This window comes from Ptychodera flava, chromosome 9 (assembly GCF_041260155.1).
Source record: "Ptychodera flava strain L36383 chromosome 9, AS_Pfla_20210202, whole genome shotgun sequence".
NCBI lineage: Eukaryota > Metazoa > Hemichordata > Enteropneusta > Ptychoderidae > Ptychodera > Ptychodera flava.
In genome coordinates this window covers 6,582,110-6,603,903 of record NC_091936.1, presented here as the reverse complement: position 1 = coordinate 6,603,903, position 21,794 = coordinate 6,582,110, and the positions used below count along the sequence as shown (strand labels likewise).

The following is a 21,794-nucleotide window of genomic DNA, read 5'->3' as shown; positions in this document are numbered from 1 at the left end:
TAGTAGGCCTACAAGCATAAACAAATTTTGACAAAACCAACACCATCAGCTCTACTCACGTTTACGTCTCTCTCTAGGTTCTATCGGCTTGGAAACAAAAAAATATGAATATAGCAAAATACTCTGTACTTCAAGACCTCAACTGCATTGACATTATAAATTTCTAATTTCGATTGTCAGACTTTGATAGACCAAACATAGATATCTGTATAACGGAGTACGGGACGATGGTTATCGATCGATCATCCTTCGCATATGCATATGTGTAGCCACCATTACTGGAGAAATGCGACGAACTAACAAACGCGTGGTATTCGTACGTAGGAAGATTACAAATACGACCGATGGAGAACGAAACCCACATACATACCGGTGATCTGTAGTCGACTGAAGGCGGAACTGATGCAAAACAGTTAATTTACGGGACAGCTTCTGTCTACCAAATTTTTCAAACGGACCAAGTCAAAACGACCGCTTCAAAAGTAAGTGTTTCACCGTCTCGTCTTTTAATAGCTAACTGGGAATTCAATGAGGTAGAAGCGAAACCTCAGCTCCGACCATAGTTTGATTTGACAGTGACACTCTCTCGGTCAATCATTCTGTTTAAACTCAACTGGATATCAGTATTTCACCATTTTTTACTGTCTGATCACTGTCTCCTTTGTTCAGACTCTCTCTCAGTCCAGACATGGTTCAGCTAGTTGTAATTAAACCATAGAGGTCTCTCCTTCTACCTCCATGATTAAACGTAAACAAATGACATGGCCGAACCCCTCCCCTCACTACGTACAGGCTTAGTGTCCGAGAGTAAATATCCAAGTCACAACCACATTCTGTCAGTGATCTCTCTTGTTGTACATCCATGCGTTAAGGTAGAACGGTTGCCTACGAGCTTCTGTTAGTGTTGACCCTAATAACTCAGGGTGACAGGATGTTGTAAGTGCTTGACATTGCACTGCCACAGTCCCGGAACGGATGTCATTCATCATCTCCCAGTGCTGATAAAACACTCCTTAATTTCTGTACTGTGCCAGTATGGTGCCACAGATATTTGTACGTAAGACTGGGCTGTAATCAACGTAATGTTTTCATACAACCAGCCGTATTGGAAAGCATGTTTAATGATGTTAAACTCTACCAAGCTGGTGATATGTGACTTGTAAACTAGATTTCCATATATCCAAAATTATTACCGGAGGGCATGAGATTTGAGGCGAGCGATCGCTCCGCTCGCCTAGCGCTCGCGCAAATCAAAATCCACGCGAACGATTTTCCGCTCGCGTGGCAACTTGGACAGGACTGCGACATGTTCACAGAATGAATGCACTGCCAAAAAACTGGCGTCTGAGCACGTGTTCATCATCGGAATGACAGGCTACAGCCTGCAGACTTTCAGCTTCTTTTTTGTAAAAATTAATTAAATTGTAGCGAACATATGAACAAGAGAAACAAGGCCATGCGTACGTGTGCCAATACCGTGTCTTCTATTTCTAAGCTTTGCTATACACGGTCCCTACAGGGGATTAGCCGTGGCCGTGGCTAGTAAAACTCATCAAATTGTGTTGCTTTATATGCGATGTCTGTACAGAGTACGCAACCAGGACTATATTGAACGTAAGCCTGGCATCTGTCCGGAGCGGGCGCTCCCATAGATCATTACAGGCAATTCATTCAACACGAATTTTGCGATCCTCCCTCATTTGTTCGTACTTATTTTCTTGAAAAGCGTTTAGCTGACTTCATAATTAGGAAGAACCGTATTCTCGATGAATTAGGAGCACAGAGATTTCGACAAGAATTGAATATGCAGTTTGGAGAAATATTTGAAGACGTTGATGCACGATCGCCGCTCTCATATTATGCGTACTATGAAAACCTCCTCGGAAATACGGCGCGCAGTTTCTCCGCCGAAAACAGCCGATTTGAATCCAAAACTTGCACTGATCTTCGTTTTCGAGCACACCCACCTCGCCTAGGTACACGATGTGCTCAGCCGCGCTTATAAACTTAGCCAAAGCCTAGTTTTCTCTCTCTATGCGAGGGAAGCGTTCGTATCCACGCGGCCATTGTTAATCTCATTCAACCCATGAGCACTCGGGCGAAAACCAGCCTTGCAAACAAAAGAGCATCGCGATATCGAACTTCAAAAGTAGACGTTCTGAGAGGAGTGCAACAAGAGAAAATTGTGAAGTATGTAAAACTTCTGAAGCGATGAAAAGAAAAAATTATTTTGTCAACAGAAAATGATCATCGTAGATTGTAATTAGCTAATAGGTGGTTATAAATAATGTTAATTACAGAGTGCTATATCGATAGTGTTACCGGTATATCATAGCACAGCAAGTTGTCTGTATTTTGTGACTTGTCCAGTGATCAGGACTGTATTGCCGATACTGGTTCTTACTATAATAATACTTACATTAAGTTCCTATAACAAACAAATATAACAAAAACAAAAAATAAGAAAAAAAAGTAAAAATAGATATTCTCAATTAGAATGCACAAGACACAATTAACGATTTCATAATTCTTTTTATTTGCTTCACTCTCCCTATGCATTTCAGGGGAGTAGTTTTATCACTCTCGTAACACTCCCGCAGATAATTTTAGGAGAGTGATTTTCAGCTCACCAGCACTTTTTAAATCTCATGCCCTGTTACCGGTACATTTATGTGGATATTTTTGTTGTATTCAGGTCACCTCTCAAGCTTATCGATTTTGCATACACTCTTAGTTTATCCACATTTTAAATTGCAAACTGTCGTACACTTGGATGCACCATTGTCAGTGCATTGGGTGTGACAAGTATGATGACTCATTTAACTGGTCAGGTACATAAAATCAGATGACTGAGAAAAATTAATGATAATATATAATTTGCTTGATTGAGAAAATAAAAATATAATAATTTATTTGTTTGTGCATATAGTTATAGGTACATTTCATTGACCAAGTTCAGTACAAGTAAAATTTCAAATATTTAAATTACCCACAGTTATGTGATATTTGGTGATATACTGAATGTAATTATGATTGAATGAATTTTCCAAACATATCTAACCAGAGAGACTTTATTTTAACTTGGGTCAGACAATCTAATTTTTCCATCGTTCAGCCCACCTATCACTTCTCTTCATGTCTGTTGGCTATGTTTTATTTTCACCAGTATTTATATTATCTACAAATGCTGGTAATTACTTGTTACTAGTCAAAATGTTCATAAATTCTTTTGACATGTCAGTCCGGTGGACTTTTTTGCAAGATATGCCATTCCAACTTTTTGGTCATTGCAAGAAGAGACAGCGTTATGGCATGATGGTATAACATCCCTCTACATTATACTGGTAAACGTATTCAGTATTACCTGCTAAATTTATCTCCGAGTGATTGAATGAAATGTCACAATTCCAGTGTACTCAAACAAAAGTTATTCATTTTCTCTTTTTTACCATTTTCAAAAGTGGTTCATTCACCGTTTCCTAAGAAGTTGAAATCAGAATGCAAGAAAGCTGCCAAGATCCTAGAAGAATTTACTGTTCCTTCAAGTAAAGTTGGACCAGACAAAATCATTCCGGGTAAGGATTTCCCCATGATGCTGATGTACTTACAAAGTTGGATTTTTCTCCAATGATACTGATATACTCACTAAGTTGGATTTTGCTGTTTGAAAAGTGATAATTATCCACAAACAGGTGAAAAACAGCAAAGAGAAATCATGAATACATTTTGGGTGATTGAGAATCATCTCAGTTTGTGTATATTGTTACACACTTTGAACACATACATAGCTTATCATGAGAAATACTATATATATTGGTAGTACCTTGAGTGCGGTGACTGAGATTTTAAAGCAATTTACAGAATTTGTATGTTCAGTTTGCAGCTGCCTTTCCTGTTCACACATCATATAATATAAAAGTCTGACACAAAGTTATGTGTATCTTGTTTGTTACAGCTGGAATAATCATGAATTGTTATGGAGTTGCTGTTATTACAGTTGTCAAGGCTGCATTTCTGCTTGGTGCCAGAGGTGGCAGTGGACTTGTAGTGGCAAAACTTGACAGATTCTTGAACAGTAAGTGATTACGTCAAGTTAAAATCCTTTCCCTCCCATGGTTTGGTCCAATCATATCATTTTCTACTGCAAAGTAGAACTTCTACAAAGGGTGTGAAGGTTTACTCAGTTCAAAGCTTTAACTGTATCTGCTTCATTTGAGGGAAAATTTTTGCCTCCAAATGTTCCACCTTGGATCAGTGGAGAAAAGCAAGCGAAAATCACATCATGTTAATGAGTGCCATCCTTAACAACTCAGTTGAGTTGCTGAATTATCACTCAAGCTCATTTGTACAAAACTGATTTATACCTCAACCATATTAACCCTTTGAGCGCCAAAGTCAATTTTTGTCACTTTATAAAATGTACCCCAGTAAATTTTTTTCAGATTTTTGCCAAAATTTTGATAAAAAACTGTAGCCAATGAAATTTTTTGTCCATTTGGTCCAAAATTATCAAAAAAATTACAGAAAACTTCATAAAAATTGATAAAATGTTGCACTCAAATTTTGGTGGGTAAAAATTACAGCACTCAAAGGGTTAACTATGTACAAGGCTCTTTACGTGCAGACTAATATTTGACTTCACAGTATCAACACTTTGATATAGGTTGTCAGTACTAGTGCACAACAAGGTGTAAAAATTGTGAAAACGAATGCATTTAATTATGAGTTTAGCAGAGCAAGTAGAAATAATTCACAGCAAAGTGAAAGTGAATTTGTGAGGGGCATTACATGTCAACAGAAAGTGAAAGATTATTAAGGCCGATGATTTCAGTAAATCAAAAATCCATGAGAAAAGAATGGAAAAATCAATATGAGGTAAATTTTCCAAAATAACTGATATGGATTTTACAGCTATAGTTGAAAAAAAAATGTGTACATGTGTTGTTAGTAATGTCAAGAATCTCTAAGACTCGACCCTTTTATTGCCATGGTTTAGTCTATACCCCCTGTTATCAATGGTGATTGTGGACTAGTTTACAGGGCAGTAGGGGTGAACATAGTAAAAAAACTAGTCATTTGCAGTGATACTTGATGTCAAAGTAATTGAGATAGAAGATTTCCTGCAACTGTCATCATACAAATTAAATTTCATTTTGCAGAATGGTCAGCGCCATCGGCTATTGGTCTGGTTGGTATTGGCGGTGGGTTTGAAATTGGAGCAGAGGTGAGACTAGGTCAAAGGTCAACCATATCACAACTAGGCAGCCATGAACAGGAACTGAGAGTACAATTTTATCCTGTTTCATGATTGTGCTTTTATTGCAACCTACAAATTGCAAATGAAACGTGTGATTTTTAAATATTCAGTTGATTTGCCAGCAATGGAATCCATGAAGGTAGTGTCTAATTGATAAATGACAATTGTGTATTAAATACCATACTACAAAATATTCAAATTGCCATTCAGATTGTTTGACACATTAAACAGTTTGCACATTTACACATGGTACTTTTTTTTTTCTAGAGAGCACTGTTAAAAACTCATTTACAATATATATCAGCTTTGTGTGAACTATATATGCCATTCTCACAATATAAATACTTTTTCTATTTGTTACATCAGAATTTGCTGACTTCATTTTCCGTTGACTTTCTTATCTTTTTGAACTATTTTCTTCCCCTCTTAACTTCTTGTCTCTCTGGTTCATGAATGCTCTGTATTTGTCTCAATGCCAGTATCCTCACCCAAATATATCTGACTATAACAGATTTTATTAAAGTCGTCATGGATACAAAAAACATTTGGTTAAATATCTCCAATACCAAAAGTTACATAGTCTTACAATTTGCATGTGATATGTCTTCTTAATGATGTCAATTCAATGGAGACATTGAGCTTGTAATCACAAAAGTGTATAAATGTTTTGTGTGGAAATCCTGTATCACAACCATATCATAACACTCTTTTCTTCCATTTTATTTTTCAGGTGACTGATTTCATCTTCATTTTGAACACTCAGAGTGCAGTCGATGCATTTTCCAAAGGTGGTAACTTAACGCTAGGCGCAAACTTTTCAGTGGCAGCTGGTCCGATGGGTCGTTCTGTGGAAGGTGATTTGGCAGCTAGGAGTGCAACTGCTATCTACACTTACAGTAAAACCAAAGGTCTCTATGCTGGTATATCTCTAGAGGGCGCTGGACTTATTGAAAGAAAAAGCTCCAATGCAAAGTGAGTTGATCAAGACTATATATGGCAAGACTGAACAAAACTGAACCCATACTAAACAAATTTACAAATCAGTGCACTGATAGGGGATCCAGTTGTTTCATTAATCTGTGGGAGGCCCCCTAAGAAAACTAAAAGAAAACTAAAGTATTTTTGGTGTTCTTCCATAATCAACATGAATGGATCACTCATAGCATTGATTGCAAACCATAAATTTATAAAATTTTCATCACATGCAATTGCATGCAGTTGAAGCATTTTCTAAAGTTGGTAGCTTAACATTTAGCACGTTCTTTTTTCAATTTTGATGTTCGACTTCTAAATCGCCTTGCCTTTGTGTATTTGGCACACAGTTTCTTCTGTCTTTTGGTATGGTGCAGATTTAAAAGTTCTTCATTTGCTAAATCTGTGCATTACTGTAGGAGATCATCTGATCAATCAGTGTCTATTGCTTGTCTCCATGAATGCACATAGCTACATGTACCGGTACAGTGTCAGTGTAGTATGTCTGTAAAACATGACCATTCCACTTGTTGACTGCTGAATGTACTGGTATTGACCTGGTGTTCACTGTGTCAATGCATGACAGGGTAAAGATGATTCATCAAATGATCAAATGTTCAATTCAAATGAGATGAAGAGTGTAGAAGCAACAGTCTAAATCAGTAGAGACATTTCTGATGTCATAGTGATGTAAGTTGATTTGAGTGATCAGATTTATTGAAAATTCCTAGAATTCTTCGTCCCAGTCAAATTCAAAGAAAAGCTCTTACTTACTGGTAACTTAAATTTGACTAGATTGTATGGCATGGAGATTAGAGCCGTGGACATCCTTGGAGGTAAAATTCCTCCTCCTCCAGAAGCAGATGTGCTGTACGAATCCCTAAATTCCCACATCAGTGCCGGAAAGAAAGCGGCTCTAAAGATGGCTGAGAAAGAGGCCAGGAAGAGAGCGGCTAAGGAACTGGAAAAACAGGGCGTCAGTGAGAGTACTGTCACTAGATGGAAGAATATGAGTTTCAGAAGCAAAGGTAAGACAATCGTGTCATCTGCCATTCTCTGCATGACTTGCAGTCTTCATTTGTAGTAATGATAGACATTCCTGCAGTAGTAATTTTTGATTTTTTAGTGGTATTCATAATGGTTTTCAGTGCATTTTGTTTCAACAAGCTGAAGGTAACATTAGACAACAAGATACGTTTAAAGACTAGGTTAAGGTATTATCACACCTTGATATTGAACATTTCAACTTCTGCTCAAACTAGACTCCCCACAGAACTTTAAACCATTCTCTTTACTATTGAGAATAGAATCAGGGGACATGGTGTAAATTTTGGATAAGAGAAACAATTTACCAATGGTTGAAATTCAAATTGGCGGCCACATCCTGAGTGAACACTATGAACACGATTGGAACTAATTTGGATAATTGGATTTTCATATTTTTTAAATTTCTCAAAAGTGTTAGGTGCTAGATAGTTGAATGTTGCAATATTGCAAATTATTCACAAAAACAATTGTGTAATGTAAAAAGAAAAGCAGATGGGATTACATTTGTACTTTAAATCGGCATTACTTCACCATCCAATTATCCCAAATTAGTTCCAATCGTGTTTATGAATAAATTATAGTTTTCAACTTTTAATGTTTACTTTTCACAAAAGCATCAGTATGAAAAAGTTTATTGAATCTGTAAAATGACTTCTCAAAAGCAGCAGACTCGAAAATTGTCTTTAAAATTTGAAAAAATAAGGCAGTGTAGAACCACGGGTTTACCAACTGCCTGATGTCAGAGCTATCAAGTTCACATGATATGCATCCAGCTAGCCATTTTATGTCTGCAAAGCATTTTATTTCACTCAGCTAGATCCACATCTTATGTTTTGTCTCATTTTTCATTCTATGCACTTTTACATATTTCTGTTCTCATCACTTCTTTTTCCTGCAGTCACAAATTTCTTTTCATTTTCACATTTGTCTGCAAACTTACATGGCTCCCATGTGTATATTTTCCTGTCTCTTTTCTCTCATTATTTGCTGGCCAAAGCTGTTGGCATGCTACATGTTACACAGTTTCTAGTGGAGGATATGCTTTTGCACGGTGGGTGTTCTTTCCTCCTGTCTCTGCTCCATTCAAAAATGTGCATGAGATATCTCAATACTCTATACTCTTGCTAACAAAAGGGAAGGCCTCCATGACTGAGTAATGCATTAGCTTGAGTCTATTTCCAAAGACAAAAGGCGTTGGCACAAATGATTATAGAAATTTAGAATGATTTGAATCACTACATCAACTCGTGTATCACCCATTTTTTCATCCCTTCCCTAGAATGCTCCCTCCCTTACCTCCCAGAAAACAACTCAACTAAAATACACAATTATTTTGTACCAGTTGATTTGAACTAGCTTTTACAATCGAAACGTCACTCCAGACACTTGGGTATCTAAACCAGCATCATGTTTTGGTAAACTTTTCAATTTTTTTCTCTAATGTACACTTATTGCATGTAAGGCTTTTGCGTGTATGCCTACCTATTCATGATGTTTCAATCTTTCAACAGTAAAGCCCTGGGAAATTATCTTAATACCGGTATATGGTAGCAACAGATTTGTTCAACTGATTTGTCAGTGACGCAATCTGTAGACATATATCTTGTAATGTAATGTCATTAGCTGTTGTATTTGTCAGTAAGGTTGTATTCTTGCAGATTCTATTCACTTGCTTTTGCAACAGTCCCTTCACCAAGGACGGTAATTTTGCTAATCCTTGATCCGATGTTGGGCCAAAAATCAACCAAACAATCATACATCAACAAAATAGTTTTACTCAACCATTGATGTCTGGTTTACAGGAACATCTACCTGTCTTGGACAATAAAACTTAAATTGGTACTGATAATGTGTCAACAGAAATTACTGGTCATGATATGCTTTTTAATGGTAAAGGTATATATAAGTGAAGTGTTTAACATACAAAGAGAAGTAGTTGTATAAAAAACTATTAACCAAGCTGAAATTATGGCTGCGGTTGAAGACTGTCATAATGTCCGATGATAATGTCAAGTGATGACCATTGACATTCCTCCATAAAAAACACTTGTGTTGCCATTCCCATAAAGATATTAATCACATACCTCAATCAGCCCAATGTATAAAGCTGTAGTGTAAGTATCATAGTATACCGTACTGTATTCCGTCATATCACATCCCAGCCCTGTTTGCACACAAGTGAGAACGTGCAAAGATGAACGTCTACCTCCTAAGTGCTATATGTGTTGTTCTCTTTATGCACTTGTAGACAAATCAGTAAAGGTTAAGAAATTTGTTGTCAATCTACAAGGTTGTATAACTGTGACTATTCTGGTTCTTTCTTTGACTGCAGAGCAGTTATTATTTCCCATCTATCTTGTCACAAGAAATCTCTGATCCATTGTGTTGCTGGACAGTAATGCATACATAAGATATATCTTCATACAGGTAGATTAGGCATTTTTTGTACACAACTTAATAATATAGCTACAGGGTCCCTCAAGGATGTTCCCTTCACCCAGACCTGTAGATCCATGGAAGCTGTGTCTGCTCCATAAAGAATAACAACCCTGTATAAGATGCATGATGTTGTACTTTATAATTTGTCTTTGTAATAAGAAATTACGAACTTCAATAAGAAAAATGTTTTATGTGTAACAAGGCCACCATTCACCTCAACTTTTTTCTGAATGTTTTTCTAGTATATTTCTCATTCTTCCAGTACTTAGAAATTGTCTTTAATCTTTGTCCGTGTGTCTCATGGGATAATTTTGTATGTTTTCTATGAATGTGTGTACATGTCTGTATGCACTCACTCCCATGTGTGAATGTAAAACAATTATCTCCACATCAATAGTATAGAAATCTTGTTAGAGAAGTGTTCTATTCCCTCTTGTAACGTCTTTCAAAAATGTTGTCATCATACCAACAGACAATATTTGGACAGTGTGTCATTATATGTGTATACTGCATCAAACAGATCAAAAGCTTATGAAAAGTCTTTTATTTTTAAAAAATTTGCTGTTCTGCTTCATGACATTGTTAGAGGAATTTGCAAATGGATGGTTTAGTTAACTTTAGGTTTTGAATACCAAACATTTATCTGTGGCACTGACACTCCTATAAACTCAACAAGAGACCATCGCCAATCCAGCAAAGTTTTAGAGTGCAGCCATTCAATATTGAACAACAACATCTCAGGTTTTGCTCAGAAAGCATGTTTCTTTGTTCTTTACGTTCACTGCATAATTGCAAAATCAAATATTGACTGTTGGCAGTTCTAAAAGTTCTAACCTTTTCCTAGCCATGGTTTGACCCCAAGCCCATGGTTCTCAATGGTGATTTGTAGACCTGTTTACAGAGAATGGGAGCTATGTAATTGTAAGCGGTCTTAAATCAGCAAAGTGTGCCGGCTAACTGCACTGGCGCATTTCAAAGTGCGCCCCCGTTTTGCGCCGTCCAAAACTGCACCCTTACTCTGCGCCATTGCGAGGTTTCAATGTCAAGCATGCTACTAATAATGGTCTGTTTTGGTTTAGTCAAGCGATTTCAAAGAATTATTCATGTTTTTTGTGGGGAAAATGGTGAAATGTGTCACTAAAATGCAGAGGATGGGAGTATTTTTTTCCAACACGTATGTGAACTATGTAATAACATCACTCGGCCAGTTGAGTGCCATTTGCATCGTAAATGCGACCTTTGAATCTGTCTGTATAAGTTTCTACCCAAACCTTGTCGGCAAATTCTTGAAGTCACAGTTAAAAAAGACACTAAATTTTACACTCTCAAAGTATTTCGATGGCCAAATATCTCTGCCATTATGCGTTTCGTTGGGTAACTTGACTCAGTATATGAACGTCTACCTCTTAAGTGCTATATGTGTTGTTCTCTTTAAAGCTCCAATAGCTGTGAATATGTAATAAACTGATCCCAAAATATCCTGTTTTCCAAGATGTTTCATTGAAAAAGACCCATTAAAGACTGAAAAAGTGTGTAACACCGTCATAAGTGTCGCAAGTGACATGTAAATTCAAACGTTTTAACATCATTTTAGATTTCCTACCATTTTCAAAAACTAATCATATGACAGAGAGAATAAAGATTACAAAAACAAATTGTTAGCCATCTTTTGCTGTGTGTTCAAATTAATGGCATCATGCGTGTTTCTCTTATGATCACGATGTGTATGCGCAGGAAATACTGGTTTTTGTAATTTTCCGTGAGGGCGCCAATTTATGAGTGCGGCACCCGTTTATTATTAAGCCTGTAAAAACTTGTAGGCATGGTCAAAATCAGTGCGCAGTGATACTTCAATACACGTCCTTCAGTTAGAACATTTACACGAACCAACTTAGTTTGAAAATAAAATCATGAAAATAATGCATAAAATTAGCAGCTATTGGGGATTTAATTACCCAGCCAAATCGCTGGGTGTTCTGCAGCCTAGACAATCAGCTGAACGAAACTCCATTTACCCAAGCTTAGTGTAAATATCTAGCACAGCCCAACTGTCATCTTGAAAATTGCAAAGGATTGTGGGGCGACCACAGTGCTGTTGGAGGGGCAAACCCAGAAACATGTCACTGGAACCAGAGTTCCAGCGTCCACATCGTACCAGATACTCCGCTATTTCCGATCATTTCTTCTACAGAACTATTATTTAAAGTTCAGATCACAGTCACTTGTGATCTATTCCGCTCTCGGACTATATATGCGTCCCATAGACGTGTGTACATATGCCTGAGAAAAACCCAGGCATATGTACACACGTCTATGGGGCCCATATATAGTCCGAGAGCGGAATAGATCACAAGTGACTGTATTCAGATTTAAGTTCTTTTACTTGTTTTCTGTTTTGCAAAGTAAAGCGCTGTATTATTTGTACTATTCAGCCGTTTTAGAATATTCCTATTTAGGTTGCAGTGGTGGGCATATTGACTACAGGATCAATAGATCTATCTGAAAATTGATTTCCATAGCAGACTACCCAGCTAAGGGGCGCTTGTGTGTGTCAACTACTATGTGTTCATGTACGTATGTGCGTAGTCCCAAACAACTACTATTTAATAACTTGTTGCAAATTCACGTCATTTTTCAAGCTGCATTCTTCAGGTCACCCGGAAAAGTTGTTACGGATATGACCGTGTGAACGGCGTAATTGCAGCGGTCTTGAAACAGGCTTTATTAAACATCTACAGTCTACACTGCTAAAGTGTCCTGCTAGTGCTACGCAAGTGCGAGTACTTGATGTTGTTGTGACTCATCGGAGGTGTTTAGCGCAGAGTAAGGGCACAGATTAGGCAGCGCAATATACCGGCGCAAATTGGGGCGGATTTTGAAATGCGCCGGCGTGGTTTGTCGGCGCACTTTGGTGATTTCAGACCGCTTACATTACCTGAGAATGGGGGATAGACAAGTTAAAAAATGACAACGTTACTTTGGTGGTCATATTCACCTTTGGTTATTTTATTTATTGATGGATGACCTTTACTTATCAGAAAGATTGAAAACACCCTGCTAGAGTCAATAGTATAGAACTTACTGTAACAGAAGTGACATACATCACCTCCAGATTCAACTCAAAATATCAAAAATATAATCATTTTGCAATGCATGATTTAAGCCTGTATATGTTGTGTGTTCTTACTTACTCACGCATATACAAACATTTTACTTGTTTTGATTTGATGTACAATGCATGTATTTCTTTCAGGTACATTGTCTTGCACTGAGTTACACAGATCAACAGTTCAACATTATTGTTACATAGTGGTAAACCACAGAAGTAAATGTTGCCATGGAAACGGTTAGCTGTGTCATCAAAGTTTCTAGTGGTCCATTACAACCACCATATGAGAGAATAGCAGCAAAGTTATTTTTTATTTTCCATTTCATTCTTCTGTGTTCAAAGAAAATCAGGAAAACATTACATACCAGTAGTTTATATTGATGAGTCAGCAAATCCATCCAGCATACAGTGCTACACAGGACTCATTAACCCTTTGAGCGCCTAAGTCAATTTTTGTCTCCTTTAGAAAATATACTCCATTAATATTTTTCAGATTTTTGTCAAAATTTTTATAACAAACTTTAGCCAATGAAATGTGATGTCCATTTGGTCCAAAATTATCAAAAAATTACAAAAAAAATAATAAAAATTGGAAAAAATGTTGCACTAAAATTTTGATGGGAACAATTACAGTACTCAAAAGTTTAATGGCAAATGCTAACAGAAAGATGCTCTGTTAACTGCTAACAGTACTACTGTCATTGTACAGTCATAACATCATACATTGGTTAAACTGGAAATATTTTTAGCATTGATATAAGTTATGATGTACTTTACACAGTCAGTGTTTGCTCAATTTTATGACGTAGATTGACAGTTCACTTTCAAAAGTATATGAACAGAATTCAGAATGTACCATACGGTTTGAATATCCATGTCAGCTTTGGAATTCATCCTCAACAGGAAAGAAATATTATTATTCTAAATGACAAATGTACATGTATCAGCAACATAATGAGCCATGGTTTGTGGGCAAGAGTACGACTAACAGACATAAACAGCATTTTGCATAAATATGGTAACCTAGGGAGTCAATATCGGTCAAGGTAAGGGATATGGCACACAGAGTAAGGCCTCCTAGGAGAACTTTAGACCCTATGTAAAGATTTGAGTTTACTAATCTACACTTTTGCCATTTTATGTTTTCAGTCTTTGTACCATTTTACTACTAAACTGCTATGATGTAGACATAATAAGTCATTGTTATATCAAAATGTGTGACTTAGGTTTTTTATTTTGAAATGTCTGATATGTTGTGTTTTCCAATACTATGTAATCACAGATAAGAAGAAATCAAGTGATGCAGCTGACGGCGGAAACTCTTCTCCCGGCACAAGTAGTGCGCCATCATCACCAGAAAAAAGACATTCTACATACAGAACAACCAGTACTACCAAATCTACATACAGTACTAAAGTTTCCAGATCACAGTCAACACGATCCACCGAGATACCAAGTTACAGAAAAAGTCAAAGCTCTCTCACCACAATCGGTAGGTCATCGGGGTGGTTAGTCTGCAATAACAATCAAAGGGTGATAAAGCACAAATGACAGTATACACTGTAAAGACATACTGAAAAATCTGACCAACTTTTGGGATTTATTGTTACAAATTAAGTCCACTGTGTCATGTGAAAAGTATTTATCTATGATCAGTGTTTTCTGAAGGGTTTTACTTCGGTACATATTACAAGGGTTCCCCAGTCATGTTACTGGGGTTACCCCCTCCCCTTCCCCCCACCCATGGTATATCAATGCAATCAGATTAGGGAATAGCAGAAATGGTACATAGGTTCTCAAACCATCTAAATATACTCCAAAAACTTGGCTAACAAGTCATCGTTGATGACACAGTCCCCACTTGTTAATGGGTACTTTGATTACATGTCCTAAGAGGATAGAGTCCTCTTCATTAATTGAGACATGCCCAAGTTTTGGCTAAGGACACGAAAAAATTGTAACAAAATGGCTGCCATGCAGCCATATTGGATCATATCAAGAAACAAATTGACATACATATGTATGACATAGGTTAATGTCCTTGTACCAACTTTGAATAAAATCGGTTAAGATATGCCTTAGAGTATTATGGCCCTCGACAGGAAAAAATCGTAATTAAATGGCCGCAAGGCAGCCATATTGGATCGTATCACATAACAAATTGACATGCATATGTATGACATTAGTCAATCTCCTTGTACCAACTTTGAATACAATCCGTTGAAACATGTCTGAGTTATTGCTCTGTACATGAAAATATCGTAATAAAATGGCTGCCTAGCGGCCATATTGGATCGTATCACATAACAAATTGACGTACATATGTAAGACATAGGTCAATGTCCTTGTACCAACTTTGAATAAAATCGGTTGAGATATGCCTGAGTTATGCCTCTGCATATGAAAAAATCGTAATACCGGTAAAATGGCCACACAGCAGCCATATTGGATTGTATCACAAAACAAATTGACATGCATATCTATGACATTGGTCAATGTCCTTGTACCAACTTTGAATAAAATTGGTTAAAACATGTCTGAGTTATGGCACTGTATATGAAAATATTGTAATAAAATGGCCGCCTGGCGGCCATATTGGATCGTATCACAAAACAAATCAACATGCATATCTATGACATTGATCAATGTCCTTGTACCAACGTTTGATAAAATCGGTTGAAACATGTCTGAGTTATGGCTCTGTACATGAAAAAATCGTAATAAAATGGCCGCCTGGCGGCCATATTGGATTGTATCACAAAACAAATCGACGTGCGTCTGTATGACATTGGTCAATGTCCTTGTACCAACTTTGAATAAAATCGGTTGAAACATGTCTGAGTTATGGCCCTGTACATGAAAAAATCGTAATAAAATGGCCGCCTGGCGGCCATATTGGATTGTATCACACAACAAATTGATGTGCATATCTATGACATTGGTCAATGTCCTTGTACCAACTTTGAATAAAATCGGTTAAAACATGTCTGAGTTATGGCTCTGTACATGAAAAAATCGTAATAAAATGGCCGCCTGGCGGCCATATTGGATCGTATCACAAAACAAAATGACGTGCATATCTATGACATTGGTCAATGTCCTTGTACCAACTTTGAATAAAATCGGTTGAAACATGTCTGAGTTATGGCTCTGTACATGAAAAAATCGTAATAAAATGGCCGCCTGGCGGCCATATTGGATCGTATCACAAAACAAATCGACGTGCATCTGTATGACATATGAAGTAATCCTTGTACCAAGTTTGAATGAAATCGCTTCTTGCATCTCTGAGATATCTGCGTGAACGGACGGACGCACACACGCACGCACGCACGCACGGACGCACACACGCACGGACATGACCAAACCTATAAGTCCCCCCGGACGGTGTCCGTGGGGACTAATAAATGTATGATGTAAAGGTGAGACAAATGTCAATTTCCAACAAGCCATGTATGAATGGTGTAAATTGACTGAGAAAATTAACGTGTGTGTGTATTGCTACGCTGCTTGACTCATAGGTGCCAGTGAAGCAGAGTGGAACCGTGCACCACAGTGCAAAGCCATGTACAACTTCACAGCCATCTTACCGTGTGATTTGACGTTCAAGAAGGGAGATGTCATCGAACTATTGACAAGAACTGACACGCAGGATGACTGGTGGGAAGGAAACGTCCATGGTAAAACTGGAATTTTCCCAGCAAACTATGTCAAAGTTATGTAAATTTGGCAATGCAATAACACTCGGACAATGTAGAAGACATAACCTCAAATCAGCTGTGTTAGAAAATGTCTTCTGTGTTCGTGCCTTGTGCTGACAATCAAACAAACTCTCATGTAAATAGATTAGTACTGAACAGAAAGTAGATGAAAAATTTGATATGATTTCTTCAATATTTTTGTTATATATATCAACCAGATTTTCTCTTTATTTTGAGTGTTATTTGATACAAAGGCAAACTATTTATCCGGTCAGAAGAGCTTCTACATGTGCAATGTATGCAGTCTTTTTTCTTGTCAATGGACAGAAACTCTTGAATGGTATAATCGTACAAGGGAGGCCTTGAACCTGTGCTTGAAATACGGTAGTGTTCTTCACAAATTACACAACCAAGCATCAAAGCCATGAACACCAAACAACTGCAGATTGCAAAGTCTGGTTTGAAGCACCGATTAAACTCTAAAATACTGTCCCAAGAGATGCTTCAATTAACAACATGATTAAAAAGTTGGTATTATCAAATATAGTGTTTAGAAAGTAGTCCTACAGAAATGGTGTTCAATCAACATAATTGTGTTAATTACTGTGTGATTCACCATGATGGGCACTAAAAACAAAGAGTTTTACCTCAATAAACAATTCATGAACTCTGAGCAATTTACTGAGAATTGTGCATTGAGCAAAAGAATTTAGAACATATCAGAAAAATCTCATTGATTTCATCGAATAGTGATGGGTTGAAGTTATATTGTCCTTATTAGCGGCAAATGGACAGACCATTTTTGTCCCATCACATTCTCGTAACGCCCCATTAGTTGTCTTTTGGCAATTTTTTTATAAGCTAATTTAAAATCAAAAGCAGCTCATGTAAAAATGCTTATCAAAGTGTGAGCACAGATTAGATTTTAACAACTGGAAAATATTTGACATGCAAGTCATGTTATGTCTGCGGTGAGCGAGTATACAAAATCTGAGAATACTCACTGGAACCCATCACCAAGGGTTGAAAAGAGAGACATTTTCAAAGACTCAAAAATATCTCAAGTGACACTGTGTAAAGCACCAGTGAACATATTGATGGATACCAGGCACTGTATAAATTTCTTATTGTATCATATTGTACCTTATCTCTTCGAAGATGATATTCATTTGGTAAGTAAAATGTACAAAGTTCCAGCTAACAGGGTTTTGAGGAATGCTTTTCATGTGGTTCCAGTCAGACTCTAACATTTGCATTGCTCACTATTCCAGTCAGATCATAGCATTTGTGTTGCTCACTGTTCATGCCACTGTCCATAGGAATCTAGTCATAGATTTTGACAAGAACAGAGAATACTAGGTCCACAAAGCAAGATAATCCTAGGGGGTCCAGTTGCTTAACAAACCTGTACGAATGACCCCCAAGTAACCCTCTTTGAGCAGTCAAGGTCCAGAGTGTTTCAGGTGCACCCAGGTTTAAGATATGACTGACAAGACTGAGGTCAAAGTAGCCGGATTCAACGTCAGAACAAGGAAACCAATGTCACATGTCATTTGGCAAGGACAACACAAGGGTAATTCAATTTTTATGTAAGCAAATAAGTTAATATTTATGTAAATTAATCAATCAATTCAAATGTACATATGCATGTGCATAAACAAATAAATAATAAATAAATATGAGAAAGTCATCAACAGGGATAGTTTCTATAACAAAATAATTTCCACATCAGTACAGCTTTAGAAGTAGTCATATATTTATTTTGTTGGTGCTCATAAACAGACATCAAATTGTGTAAGTCAATAAATGCAAACAGGGCTGAGGAAACTCTTATATGCTATTTTCTGTGTTTGAAAAATAATTCAACCATCTTTGGTGCACAAAACCGATAATAGGAAATGAAACTTTAAAAAAGTGGAATTCCTTTGGAAAATAAGCTCTGTATACTCTAAAAAAGAGATGTATTTGTCCTGATTCTGAGCATACAGTTCTCCCAAGATGCAATGGTGCATCCCTAACTGACATGTTTTTGCTCAGTAGACTGCTAACAGCTGTATGCATCATTTTTACCTGTGGACTTTGCTTCATTTGAGGTAACATTTAGGTCTAATTTAGATCTGGTAGCGTATTCCTTCATCAGTTGGCAATGTGAAAATCTACCATGTACAGCCTGTGAATGCCATGGACACTGCATTCTGACTATGACAACAGAGCCCAAGGAGGCATGAGGGACTTTCAGCAGTCTAATTGATCTGTCTCAGTTCTATCGGTGTGAGTCCTGAAAGATGTGGTATGCAATCACTTACATGCAATCCAATGTTTTACGTTCATGACTTGTAGATATCCATGAGAAACTAAACTGTAAATCTTTGCGCTGACAGAATTATATTTTCCAAGTCAATGTTGAAGCGATGATTCTCTTTAACTGAAACAATGATTTGTGTGATGTCAATTTACGAGTATTTCATACTAAACCTTGTAAGATATTTGTAAATCTGTTCTCTGTATATATGGGAAAGTTTACTGAACTATTGCAATGTGAATAAAATGCTGCATTTCTTGTGAGACAATACCAATTACCATTCATCACTCATATTTTTACTCCCTACTGGAAATTTGATGAGAATCTTGGAATAACTCAGTAAGATCTTCAAAGTTATTAGCTTTCAACATATCTTGGGTCTTTTCTTTCAATGTAAAAGGGACATATATAGTTTATGACTCCAGGGATGATAATTTGGACTCTCAAACTACAGTGCGGTTTTAGGTCACCACTTGTAAGGGCTCATTTTGAATCTCATGGAGTAAGTGATGTTATCTCTGACTTATTTTTGTGGAACTCAAAAATTCCAATTTTTCCCATCGAGTTAACACAGGAGAGGAGGCCATTTTGAATTTCAAGTATCAGGAAATATTGCGTAATTTCTTACTCCAGTACCAAATTTGGCATTGTGACCCCTTATTTTTATACTTGATTTCAAAAGGAAACAGCTTAAAGTTTCTTTACAGAAAGTTTGAGCAAAAGTTTATAGTCTTTCAATTTTTGAGATGCATACTACCGTAACTTAAAGCATGAGTAAACTGATTTTGGTCATTAACCCAGACTTTGTTTCCACCCCTCTTTGACGCATACCCAAAGTTCTATGGAATTTCCAGTAAATACCAGAAATTTAGAAAACAAATGATGAAACTTAGTCCTCATCACAAGTTAAATGCTAGAACTGGCAACTAGTTCACTCTGTTGATAATAATTTTCCTTTAAAGCGTGTGTTTGATAAAAGACATGTACAGGTTTTCTAACGAAGTTTGTTTCACCGTTCAATGCTCTTTACAGACAGCTTTTCATTGATGACAGAGCCCATCCCCACAGCTGCTTAAGGTTTAATTTGCCAGAATTAAACTTGTAAAATAGCTTTCCTCTGAAACATATCTTCTGGACTCAACTGCTCCACACAGAACCATACGGAATTCATTAAAAAATGTGTACTTTGTGGAAACAGTCCTGTTTAACTACTTCTGCGGATCCATTTATAACTTGAATGGAAATTCCTAGAATCTTTGATAAATCCTGTTACTGCATCTGGAGGAGAATGGCACAGTTATTAAAATTCCAACAAAAGCTTTACAGTCCCTCCCTCTTCAAAGTTCCTATGTGGCCCGTTTATCAAGCTTTCCCATTCGCAAATGGTATTTGTGGACGACTATGCAGTGAACTTAGAGGCATGTATACCTGCATAGCAGTCTGTGTTCCAGGTGTTATCTCCAGGCACTGTGCTCCAGGCAACTTCTGGAATACGTTGATGAGTGCAGAGTGCCATGGTGAAATGCAAAACTCTTCATTTTCTTATTAAGGTAGTGTGTGCCTCGAAAGTGAAAGACTTAATCTTTTGCTCAAACTTTCCTAAATGAAACTTTCGACCATTCTCTCATCAAATCAATAATAAAAATCAGGGGTCACACCGTGCAAAGTTTGGAACTAGCGAAACAAATTACCCAACATTTTACGATACTTGAAATTCAAAATGGCCGCCTTCCCTGTGTTAACTTTATGAAGAAAAACTAAGATTGTGAAAGTTTTACTTTCTCCAAGAGCTTAAAAATGAGCCCCACCTAGTGGTAGATCAGGAAAAAATTGTGGAAATTTGAGAGTCCGAATATCAGGCCCCAAGGCGCATTCTACTTTAATCAGTACACAACAGACACTCTGTGAGAGCGCAGCGGTTAAGGTACAATATACCATTGCATATAATATACATTTGATGAGAACATGTACCATTAAACTATGACATTTTTTAATGTCTACGAGGAAAGAGGAGAGATTACAGAGCTACTAGAGGTACTACAACTGTGACATCATCTTCATGGTGACCATGACCCGATGAAACTGAATATTTTTGCAGGGTCATTTGGGGTGATGTAAAAAGTAGTTCAAACAAATTGACAGCTGTACAGAACAAGTCTCCCCAGAGTATTCAAACCAAGGACATGTGTATACCATTAACTGTATGTGGGTGGCGAAATCCTAGACTTACTACCCGAAGAAATTTGAGACTTCGAGTTGATCAAACGTGTCTGAACATGAAATACAATTTGGTATAGAGTTTCTATACGGCAAGAAGTGGTATAAAAGTATGAACAACAGACTCAACTTCAGAAGCAGCAACAGCAACAAATTAACAAGAACAACAATAATTGCTTTTCTGCAATATTTGGTTTTCATGAGACTTGTTTCTTCGATTTTAATACAACAAAATTCACAAGCTGCGATTGTAGGCCATATTTGTTATTGTAACTTGACCTGACTATAACCCTCCACAGTCGTACGAGACCAGGGATGTAGAAAGCTGATTCACGAATGAAAGTGACGGACTTCCTCAGGCCTGGGACTTCCTGGTACGACCCTTGTCAGCCAACTTTGTATAGCTTTGTTCAGTATCGCTATCGCCTACACCACACATAGTATACAAAATGAGTTTTAGTGTCCCGACTTTTGATTTGTGTCTTTCCAAACGAAATTATATTTTCTCCAACTACATGTATTTCCAAACGGTATTAACCTTGTGGGTCATCGGACCTGCTAAATCGGATAGTAAACATCATGAAGAAGCTCACTGATTGAACTGTAAATCGTTTCAATGTCACCAACCAAGTTCTATAGCCTTTACAGGGTTTTCCTGTGCGCTGCAGTTGCACTGTAATCTTAACACGAACTTAAAATGTAGCAGCATCCGTCCCTGTGGATATTAGATAAATTCAATGTCTATTGTCA

General features: G+C 37.1%; 1 protein-coding gene across 1 annotated transcript; it reads left to right on the top strand.

The window, feature by feature from the left end:
• Window positions 1-298: 298 nt before the first annotated feature.
• Window positions 299-19,101, top strand: LOC139139875 (SH3 domain-containing YSC84-like protein 1). Its single transcript, XM_070708820.1, has 8 exons — window positions 299-482; window positions 3,462-3,575; window positions 3,956-4,075; window positions 5,160-5,224; window positions 5,988-6,229; window positions 7,025-7,257; window positions 14,107-14,316; window positions 16,346-19,101. Coding segments are annotated over exons 1-8 (1,188 nt in total). The 5' UTR covers window positions 299-481; the 3' UTR covers window positions 16,549-19,101.
• Window positions 19,102-21,794: the final 2,693 nt, after the last annotated feature.